Source organism: Leuciscus leuciscus (assembly GCF_965113295.1).
Source record: "Leuciscus leuciscus genome assembly, chromosome: 8".
NCBI lineage: Eukaryota > Metazoa > Chordata > Actinopteri > Cypriniformes > Leuciscidae > Leuciscus > Leuciscus leuciscus.
In genome coordinates, this window is record NC_138732.1 from 8,354,174 (window position 1) to 8,365,501 (window position 11,328).

At 38.8% G+C, this 11,328-nt stretch overlaps 1 protein-coding gene across 1 annotated transcript; it reads right to left on the minus strand.

Annotated features, from left to right (window-relative positions):
- Positions 1-7,973: 7,973 nt before the first annotated feature.
- hbegfa (heparin-binding EGF-like growth factor a) lies at positions 7,974-10,875 on the minus strand. The gene is made up of 6 exons (XM_082177162.1): positions 10,672-10,875; positions 9,849-10,058; positions 9,540-9,744; positions 9,268-9,423; positions 9,095-9,185; positions 7,974-9,001 (listed from the first exon to the last, which is right to left on the minus strand). The coding sequence occupies exons 1-5, from the start codon at positions 10,730-10,732 to the stop codon at positions 9,113-9,115; spliced, it is 705 nt and encodes a 234-aa protein (XP_082033288.1). The 5' UTR covers positions 10,733-10,875; the 3' UTR covers positions 7,974-9,001; positions 9,095-9,112.
- Between the last annotated feature and the right edge of the window lie 453 nt (positions 10,876-11,328).

The window sequence follows — 11,328 nt, forward strand, 5'->3', positions numbered from 1 at the left end:
TAAAAGTCTGCCTTTGTTTTCTGTTCCGTGTCCTCGTTCCTGCTTTCAGTACAGCTTTATTAGTGGGAGAAAATTCGTTTCACAGTCAGCCCCTCCTTTTGCAGGTGGTCTGGAAATTGTCCTTAATGTTTCAGTAGTTTTTGTTCATATGTGACCCTGGATCACAAAACCAGTCTTATGTTGCTCGGGTATATTTGTGGCAATAGCCAACAAAACATTGTATGGGTCAAAATTATAGATTTTTCTTTTAAGCCAAAAATCATTAGGATATTAAGTAAAGATCATGTTCCATGAAGATATTTTGTAAATTTCCCACCTTAAATATATAAAACATTTATTTTTGTGAATGGATGCAGCACTATCGCCAATAGAAATGGACAACTTTAAAGGCGATTTTCTCAATATTTCGGTCCCCTCAGATTCCAAATTTTCAAATAGTTGTATCTCGACCAAATAATGTCCTATCGTAACAAACCATACATCAATGGAAAGATTATGTATTCAGATTATGTATACATCTCAATTAAAAAAAATTACCCATAAGACTGGTTTTTTGGTCCAGGGTCACATATACGTAATCAAAAATCAATGTAAAATCAATTTGACCCAAAATAAAGGTTCTTTGGCATCAATAGTTCCATGAAGAATCTTTAACATCCATGGAACTGTACAAAGAGTTCTTTACATTATTGAAATGTTCTTTAGACCGAGAAAATAAGGTTCCCTTTTAGAACCTTTTTTTTAAAGAGTGCGTTTCGTTTTTTTATTGCACATTCTTGGTCTTATTGACTCGTCAATTCCAGTTCAACATTGTTTTTCTCATTGAAATTTAAATCTCAAATACATTATATGATGTAAATAAAATAGGTCGTGAAAGTTTGACACCTTCAGATTTACATAGAACGTGAATAGAACCCCTGAAAGACAGACACAAGGAGATATTTTTTGTGGGTCAAGCTGTCAGATAACACACTCGGGTCCAATATCTGAATATAAACCATGGCACATTCACAGGTCTATGTTTAGAGCTTTTATGATGTGCAGATCATAACTGCGGATCCAGATTTAGAAACGACGGGGCCTCAACATTTATCTAGTAATGGAGTCAGTGTCAATATTACAGCTCTAACCATGTTTATTTAGTATTTGCACAGTCAACTGCAGATGAATTGTTCGTAGCTGTGATTCAGTTTGTGTCGTTTCAAATTCACTGAGCGATATTGTCCGTTGACTCACAGATCGCACACATTGTGGTGAGTGTTTGATACGAGTTCATTGATGATGGGCCAGACCTGTATAAGCATACATCATCTCATTGTCCCCGGGGCCCATTCATCTGCTCGTCAGCCCCAGAAAACACAGGGGGCACAGAGAGGCAAGGTTTCACATGGAGACACAAAGACTGGGTGCTCTGACTCACGCTTACACATTCACCGGGGGAAACGGCTGAGTAATCAGACCTCACCGCATAGATTTTTTAATGATTTAACAGGTCTAAGTGACTGTTTGGAAGAAACCGTTTTTCATATTTCTATCCAGTCAGCTTTTGAAACTGTTTAAGAAGTGCAGAGCACACCGAAAAATAACTTGTTAAGTGCTCTGAGCCAGCCTTTGTTCATGCCTGGAAGAGACGCCAAAACCATGCTCTGTGACATTAGAGTCGATGACTCCGGGATCTGGGTTTGTGGTCTAATTACTGCTTCCGCCTTTTGCAAAGGTCGAAAGTTGAGGGTTCTGGGACTAGAGGAGGTGTAATGCTTACTGTAGAAGTCTAATGTTGTAAATTGTCTTAGGATTTATCTTGTTTTAATGCACAAAAAAATGTAAGAAAATGATGCACTGCAAAAAACAACAACACATGTCTGTGGTGGACTTTTCAACAGGGTTGGGTGCAGATTAAAAAAAGCTGTGCATTATTGTAATTCTAGAAGAATGGATCACTGAAAACTCCTTATAAAGGATTTGGATGCTTCTTGCCATCGTCTGTCTTTGTTGTAAAGCAGAGCTTTTGAGAAGAGCAGTGAGCTCACCATATGAAAAATCCCCTCCTTACATTCCTCAGGCCCTGACTACAGCTCCCTCCTCTCTGCGGCTCGCTGTTCAGAAACCAGACTAGAGCCAAACACTGACACATGGTCGTTGCAGAACCTGATTGAATCAAGCTGATTCAGGATACTTAAAGGAATATCCTGTGTTAAACACAAGTTAGGCTTCATCAGCAATATTTGTTATATAGCAGTATTATATCACAGAAAACTGGCACAGACAGTTTTTCTTTGATTTATTGCTCAATACTGTTCAAAAGTTTGGAAAGTTTACAAGAAATTAATACTTTTACTCAGCACATAATGTTGCATTGTTCTTTTTTAAATGAATGCTGTGCTTTTGAAGTTTCTATTCATCAAAGAATGATGATTTTTTTTTTACAAACGGAGTTGCAAGTACTTTCTGTCATTCAGCCACACTTGATGTGACATTTTCAGAAAGATTAGCTGGTTAACTATTTAAAATCATCAGCATGATCTGCAGAACAGTAGCTCTTGGAAGAGTCATTCTGGCAGAAAGGCATGCACGCTTTGGCCTAATCCTGCCCAAACGCATTTGCCGGAAATGGGGGTCCGTGAAAGTGGGTGGAGGCTCTTGTTTAAATATGTGAGTCAAGGGCAAGACATCCATCCCTTCTGGCTGAATTCTGCATTGTGGTAAAAAAAGAAAAAAGAAAAAAAAGGCAATGCTCAACACAAGCCACCATCAGATTCCAAAACGTTTATTGATAGCATTCACTGAAAAAGCAACTGAATTTGTTTGTGCAGGAGCTAGAGCAAAAAATGGATGGCTCCATGGTCATTTTGTCCCCTCACTTCTCCACAGCGCTATCATATCCTCTCCTCTCCTCACATTTGTCATACAATCCTGCTCGGACTCTCCAGGGGATCTAAATAGACGGGTGAGAATTTAATAACGTGATAAAGATACACAAGTGTCTTTCCAGCACCATGAGGTCACGGTGAAAGAATCTGATGGCAGCTCCAAAGGGCCATCAGGAGAGAAGATGAAGTGGACTACAGGCTCTCCAGGAGATAGACAGATGGCGCATGAGTGAGTTTATGTTTATTATACCCTGAGACAGTAGAAGTGGGACCACTGTAAACATTCAAATTCCTACCCATAATCCCTAGCCATGCATCCCACTCTTCTGTCTGTCATGTGCTATGGATAATAGCACAAATTAATATAATAATTATAATATAAATGAAGTAATTTCATTATAATTGTATTACAACAATATAATCTAGAATGTAATATTTATATAATAATAACAATTCATATTAATCATATTCATGTTGTGTATTCATATTAATAATGTTCATAATTATTATATTCAGTGGTGTTTTCAAAGGGAAGCTTCACTTATTTAATGGTCATGCGCTTTTCAAAAAACCAATAGCCTAAATATGCATGAATTGAACCGCAAAAAATTTCCTCATCATTCCCTTTTGTTTTCTGAAATTTGTTATTTTTAAATAACTATTGATCTGTACTTTGCAATAGAACTTAATGGTAAATATTACTGAGGTGCTTTTTATTTTTGCCAGTCATTCATGAAAACAATAATATAGGCCTATAAGAGAATAGTGATAAAGTAATATCAAAACTGGAATGGTCATGCAAGTCAAGCCGTCACCTTTATTTATTTAGCGCATTATAAAATACAGATTGTTTAAGAGCAGCTTTACAGTGATAACAGGAAAATGATGCATTTCGGCTGTTGTTAAGTTGAAGTCAGTTCAGTGTTGTTTTAGTTTTGTTGGAAATATCATAAATTATTAAATTAGCCTATTCATTTCATCTCTAGAGCCTATAAAGCAGTTTTGCAAAAAATGATGTCACTGTCCTGCTCAGTTCAGTTCTCATTCAACAGCATACAGTCAGATCAATAATATTGTTGAATATTAAAGGGGTCATCGAATGCAAAATTCACTTTTATATGGTGTTTGTATATAAATGTCTTTGCAGTGTGTGGACACAACCACCATACAATGAAAAAAATCCATTCACTGTTTTGAGGAGGTAAAAAAGTGTTGTTTTACACAACCATTGAGGAATTTTAACAAAAGTATGTTACAAACTTTACATGAAGACCCTAAATAATCATACGAACTTGTGGAAAATGGGCATCCGATGACCCCTTTAAGTGGACAACTGGTTCAAAAAAGGGTTAAATTTTTAGCACAAAACGCCTCCTGCACGTGCTATGGACACGAATGATTCCTAATATATTGTGGCCACCAACAACCACATAGGAACCTGCTGAAATCGAGTATGTCATTGTGCTCAACACTTTCAGTGTTGAATCACAATGGCTCTGTCGACACCTCATCCATCACAGCTCGTATTTCACCGGCGGAGTGAACAGTGTGTCCGAGTGACAGCTGCTCTTCTGCGGTGCCAGAGAGTCATGAATACGCTGCACACACACACACACACACACACACACACACACACACACACACACACACACACACACACACACACACACACACACACACCTGCTGAACAGGTGCAGGTCAGGTGAGTGAGCGAAAACAAACATCTAAAGCTGCGGGCGCACTAGACTTTTCAACGGACACGGCAATGGTCTTGACGTCACACAAAATATGCAATTTACTGCAATCCTGTTACAATGTGTGTTCTTTTAAAGTCTCTATGAAATCAAAATAGATCATTTTTATATGGAATATTGCGGTATTTAAAATGTTTTATCTGTGCACATAATTATTTATTTTTTTAATTCATGTGCCCACTATATTCTTCAATAATCAATAGACAACAATCCAATCAATTCCCCACTGACAGAATCGAGATTTTCTTGTTGAGAGGCTGTTTCACTCCATCGGAAAAGTAGTCTGAAAAGACTATCACAACTTCCATTTCATGTCGACTTTAAGAAGTCACGATGCATCCAAAATCGCATAGCCTACAGTAGTAGGCGAAAAACAGTATGTGACAAAAGAAGTACCGGTATGTCCGAATTCTCAGTAGCTACGCATAAAACAGTAGGCAAAAAGTACCCGGATGACCTACTACTTCCGGCAAGATTCTGAAGTGTGCATACGATACGATGGACACTTTACTATCCCATGAGGCCACAGTAGAGGTGAAGCGACGTAACTGACTCTGGTAGGTCATGTTACATGAATCATGATAATGACAACATGGGGGATGTAGTAGCCTACGTCCAGATTAGTCATACTACACACATTAATACTATATAGAATGTACTTTTTTAGCAATCTTAAAGTAATTACAAAATAAGTACCTATTCAAGAGATAAGGTATGCGATTTTAGACGCAGCCGTTGTGAAATATCAGTCCTCTATAGAGTGGTGCAGGGATTCGCTGCTGGTTCCTTCAAGCTTTTCCTATGGGGTTTTTAGATTAATGTGTAAAATAAACCCTGTGGTAAACATAACTGGATACGCTGACGTTTTGTTCGTAAATTGCACACACCCATAGCGAAAACACAAACTTTTAAGCAGTTAGGCTACGTTCACACTGCAGGGCTTAATGCTCAATTCCGATTTTTTGAAAAAATTAGATTTTTTTGCAAGGCCGTTCACATTTCCAATTAAATGCGACCTTTTGTGATCTCCTGTGTGAACGTGAAATGACCCAGAAGTGACTCGCATGCGCAGAAGAGTACTCAACGGTCAACGACGTCACTTTTTGTTTGCGGAAGTAGCTAAACTTTAACTGTGATTCTCTCTCTCACACACACACACACACACACACACACACACACACGAGCGCGCGCAGCGACCGTTACACAAGAGCCAGACAGCAGCCGCTGACCTATCTAATATCAGATTCAGCACAAATAAGTTAACATAACGTATATATAATGGCCGTGGGCTTTTTTTTATTTTATTTTTTTTATTAACGGGCTCGTCGAGGTCGACCCGTTCGGCAGATTTACCTCAGCTCGACGAATATGCAGTCCGTTTTCAAACCGACGACTACTTCAACGCAGGATTATGACGTTTTTCGCGTATCAATGACGTGCGGGTCGGATAAATGCGACCTGGCCGTTCAGACTGAAGTCGCATTTGAAAAGATCGGATATGTATCGGATTTGGGACCACATACCCAAGTGGCCTGGGTCGCATTTGAAAAGATCGGATCTGTGTCGTTCAGACTGTCATGAGAAGATCAGATACAGGTCGCATAGGGGCAAAAAAATCGGAATTGGGTCGTTTCAGCCTGCAGTGTGAACGTAGTGTGTGCAGTGTACGTTGAAGAAAAAAATGTCAAAGTATCGTCAAGTTATGTTCACCACAGGCTTTATTTTACTCATAAATTGAAAAAACCCATTAAAAACATCAAAGGAAAAATCTGAAAGGAACCAGCGGCGAATTCGACTTCCGGGTTCTGATGTCATACCTGCACCACTCTTGGTAACACGATTTCACGTGATACAAATTTGGGGGTTAGGGTTCACCAAACTTGAACTTTGAAACAGCGAAATATGAAACTTCTTTGCATGAGTCTCCCGCAATTGTCGTGCATGTGAATAGAAGTCAATGGTATGAAAAGTGTAGTGTGAATGTAGTGTATAGTGTCACATTTAAAGGTGAGCAAAATGAGCCTTTAGCCCAACACATTCTGCTGGCCTAATGAGTTTCCCAACTGTCAGTGTGCGCACTTCCATTGTACGATGGAAATGAGCCATTGTTACAGCAGGAAACACCTTGCTCAACAAATAGGTTTTGAGAAAAGGCAAGTTTTTACCAGCAAACAATAAATGTTACTCAACTGAGTCATCTTACACAACCAATGGAGATGTCTTAAGGCAGAGCCACTACAAGCAATGTCTGAGTGCATGTCATCATAACCTTCCTGAATTATGAACTGTAAGCCTGACATACTGCCAGGGTGTGACCCAAACCCATATGTACAGTATTCCGACCAGATGTGGCTGAGTTAGATTGGATAGCTCATAAAGCATGAGAATGATGTCATCCCTAAAAGAGGGCCGTCGGCCACCCAGCGTGTGATGAGCTACCCGTATCCCCTGCCAGGTCAGTCAGCTGACCACGCAATATATCCAGTTACCGAAAGCTGAGTGAACTTATACAAGTATAAAACAATAAACGCGCATGTTATCCTTTAGTATCAGTAACAAACAGTGATAAAGTTCGGACTCGGCAAACACAACTTCTGATGCCCCTGTATGAATGATGTCACCCATAGGGGCTTTACAAACAAACAGCATGAGTCATGGATTAAAGCAGACCGGCACTGTGTGAAACAAGCTGGGCTAAATGGGCTTGTTAAAGCATTTTGCGGAGGTGGTTTGCCACTGATGTTTAAGCATCATTTTAAAACAGTGCGGGTCAAAGGTTAAAAAACCAACAAAAGATCTGAGACCGACTTTAAACATTCAACATTCAAAAGGAAATGAGCTCTGTGATGTGGGTTCCTATGGAGTCTTTTAAGTCCGTCACAGATCAGTTTTTATAGATCAAGGGGAGAGATTTTGGAGTATAAAGTTGCCAGAGGTGTGGCCAGCACACAAGCATCGCAACTTTCTATAGAGGAAGTGCTATTTCATGATGATGCAAGCAAGTTATGCGGGTAATGCAAGGTGAGAAGTTGCATGTGATGGGTGTGTTTGTGAAAGTGTGTTTATTGTCAATGTAAAATGGCCACAATGCAGGTCACATGTTCAGGATGCAGGTGCATGTCACATGAAAGAAATCTTTGGAATTGAAAGCAGGAGGCAGACTAGACAAATGCTTCAGCCAAAACGTAGACATTACAGTATTCATGTCGCTATTCCAGTTTTCAAAAATATCCTCAAAATGGGAAACCGGTCGTAACTGCCCTCATGAGGAAATTACTCATTGCAACACTGGAATCTTCCTCCTTGTGAACATAGTGAGCATACAAATCTCTCATGAAAATACAATACATTTGGTCTTTTATATAAAGAGTTTATTATTTGTCTGAATTTCTTGTCTGAGCATTTCAAAAAATACTCCATACATACAATGAGAGAATGTGGAAACAATTTCTTTGTCTTATATAAGGATGTTGAAATTAAATAAACAGAAAATAAACCGCTCAATTCACATTTCATAATTTGCTCACTGTTTAATAACAGTGCATTTTACTGGCCAAAAATGTTTTTTTCTTTTCTCTCCTTAAAAAAAAAAAGAAGCTTGAAATATGACTTTTCATAAAGTTTGCTGTAAAATACATTCTAACACTGTCCTGGACATTAAAATACAAATAATAATTCCAAAATATTCTCATTAAATGCACGAAAAAAAAATATCAAAATAGCATATACTATTTATACTTAATTATTTTAGTATATATATACATAATTTTGATTCAGTCTACCATTGTTCAGTACTCACATACTGAATAGACACAGATTACTATTGCTTTTTTTAATAAATAAAATTTTACATAGACATAAAACACAACAAAGACTTTCAAATACGTTGCCAGTGCATTAGGGCTGGACAAGGTTGGTCTACATCCAAATAAATATTAATAGATATATATATACATAAATAAATAAATTAAAGCATAGCCAGCAACGATTAAATACACAGTGCACAAGACAAACAAAAATGCTTATTTGTAAGAATACTCATTTCAGGCAAAGCTTCTTCAGTACTGGAAAAAGCCTAGCCTCTAAAACTCAAACTACATTCCCAACCCCGAAGAGTTCCTTCTTATTCTGTATCGAACAACTCCGGTTCTTCCCAACCGAGTCCGTCCGTCATAGTTCCAGTTGGTGGCAGGATTTGAGCTCTCCTGCGAACCTTTTAGCGAGTCATTTGCGAGTCAGGCAGTTCACGGAGGCGCCACGAGTCCTGCCAAACAAACGCGGTCACTCTTCCCTCTTCTCCAGCACGCTGTGCCCGCTGCTCTCCACAACATTCAACTTTGCCACTTCATTTTGAGGTAGAATTTCCACACGGTCGCCCTGAAATAAAACAAGAACCCAGATGTCAAGCGACTGAGTCAAGTCAGGCTGGATGAGTTTATGCAATGTATACAAATGGATGACTTCACTCACCGTTCTCTCCCGTCTCGTTTAGTGGTGTGGGGCGGCTCCCAGTTTAACCTTCTCCTCATTTTCCACATTGTATGCGCCTTGCTTGTGAAACCTATATGATAAAAAGACATGATAAACTGCACTGCACACATCAGCTTGCCTATAGAAACTAAAGAGGGGGATTACAAACAAACCTGAGTGCCAGGAGAAGTCCAATGATGGTGAGACATAACGAAGAGAGAACCACAGCCACCACAGCGAGGGCCGTAGTGCGGTCGTACGCCTCACCACTCGTCTTTACTTCCAGGTAGAAAAGGTGACAGCGCTCTCCTGTGTAGCCGGAGTCACATCTGGGGAAAAAATAGCCATTGATTCTCATTCACTGCTATAAAATAGGACTATTTAAATATAATAGACATAAAAATCACAGAAATGACAAGCGATATGGCTTAAGGGAAGTGCTTACATGCATGAGGGCCCCTTCAAGTCCCTCAGGTACTGGCAGGTTCCGTGGATACAAAAGTCCTTGTACTTCATTAGACAAGGGTTCCTTTTCTTGCCTTTTCCCTTTCCTTTTCCTTTCTTCCTTCCGAGCCCCTTCCTCTTCGAACCTTCAGCTATCTCTGCATTCAAAACTGCACTCTGGTCTTTGGGTTTCCTTGAAAACGCAACTGTTTTGGTGGGAGAGAAGAGAAAATATACAGTTAGCTTATATTGAAACGAATTCTACGGCACACCAAGTAAGCGACGCATGCAAAAAAGAAACAATAATTACCCAATGGCAGAACATAATCCCCCGAAAACTCATCGTCCTCTTCGTCGTCATAGTAATACTCCTCGGCTTCCTCCTCGTATTCCACTTGCTCGTTGTCCAAAGTAGTTCTCTTCTCATTCAGTGCTTCCAATAGATCAATCACAGTTGTCGGTGCAGGCCTCTCGCTCTCGAACCGCTCTATAGACGCACAGCTCACCGACATGACAGCCACTGAATGGGAAAACATAGTAAATAGCAATTAAAACTTGATTAGTTAGGCTGATTGATTGTTAACGGTTAAGAAGTGGATTGTTGACCACAATGTACATGATATACTACTCACTGGGTATCTCAGAATTGTATTTTTTATCTTATTTTTCTACATGTATGCAAAGAGCACACCAATATTTTCCATTTTAACTACAATCTAACAGCTTATTTCAAGGTCTCGAGGCTTACATACAAATAAGCATGTTTTAAAACTAATAATAGTTTGTGTGCATTACCTAATACCCATAAGAGGGTGCTGAGGGGCTTCATTTACAAAAATCTTGCATGCACAGACACTGAGCTAACGAATGAACGCATGAGACAGAAATAAATATATCCCAGAATATTCTTAAAACAGAATGACATTGTTGACCCATTAATAGATTCACTGGCAAATCTTAGGTTTTAAAGGGTTAAACAAAGTCTGTTAAGTATTAAACAAGCCACGTTATGAAAATTCCACATAAATACAAAGCATTTTATTCAAAACATTACATTTTACATTTATATAACTAGCTCAGGATTGGAATTCGACACCCTTCAGCACCAAGTCTGTCAGATATAGCCTACTCACCGATGGTAAAGACAAAAAGACGCAAAACAGTTAAAAACTTCATATTTTCCCTTCTGGTCATGACGACGATAGAATCAGTTGTTAAAAATAAAATCCTTCCCGCGCTCTTAATTCCTTTGAAGTGACAGGAGATTGTTACTTTTCGTCTTCGAGTGTTACTTTGTTACTGTGAGCGTCTCTCGTGCGTCAAGGTTAAAAATCAGCCGCTTCTCACTGTTCAGCCGTTTAAATATGATTATGACGGTGGCCACGCCCACTAGAGCTGGAACAGATTGTGTGTCAAGAAAAAAAAGCTTGGCGTTTTATTTTATTTATTTGTGTTGAAGAATCTCTTACTTTTTTTTTCTGGTTAACTTACTTACATCATAATATCTCATGTACAGTGTTTTAAACAACTGATGTATTATTCTGGTGTTAGTAAGGTAGGTAGCCTACTAAATTTTAGTTCATGCATAATTCACAAATAAATTGGCATTGTTACTGGAGCAGTCAATACAGGCCTACTTTGAACTATCACCATTTATTTGACTTATTGACATTTATGCACAAAAAAAATAGAAAGGCTAGAACATTTTTTTTAAGTAGCTTGTCATTAAATTTGACTCAGATAAAAAAATGATCATATGCATGATATGTCTAACGTCAGATGTCTATCTG

Coding starts and splice junctions, on each gene's coding strand:
- hbegfa (XM_082177162.1), bottom strand. CDS start 10,732: ATGACCAGAAGGGAAAATATGAAGTTTTTAACTGTTTTGCGTCTTTTT. Junction 10,059..10,671: donor TCTTTTTGTCTTTACCATCG/GTGAGTAGGCTA, acceptor TTTCCCATTCAG/TGGCTGTCATGTCGGTGAGC. Junction 9,424..9,539: donor TTGAAGGGGCCCTCATGCAT/GTAAGCACTTCC, acceptor TTTTTTCCCCAG/ATGTGACTCCGGCTACACAG.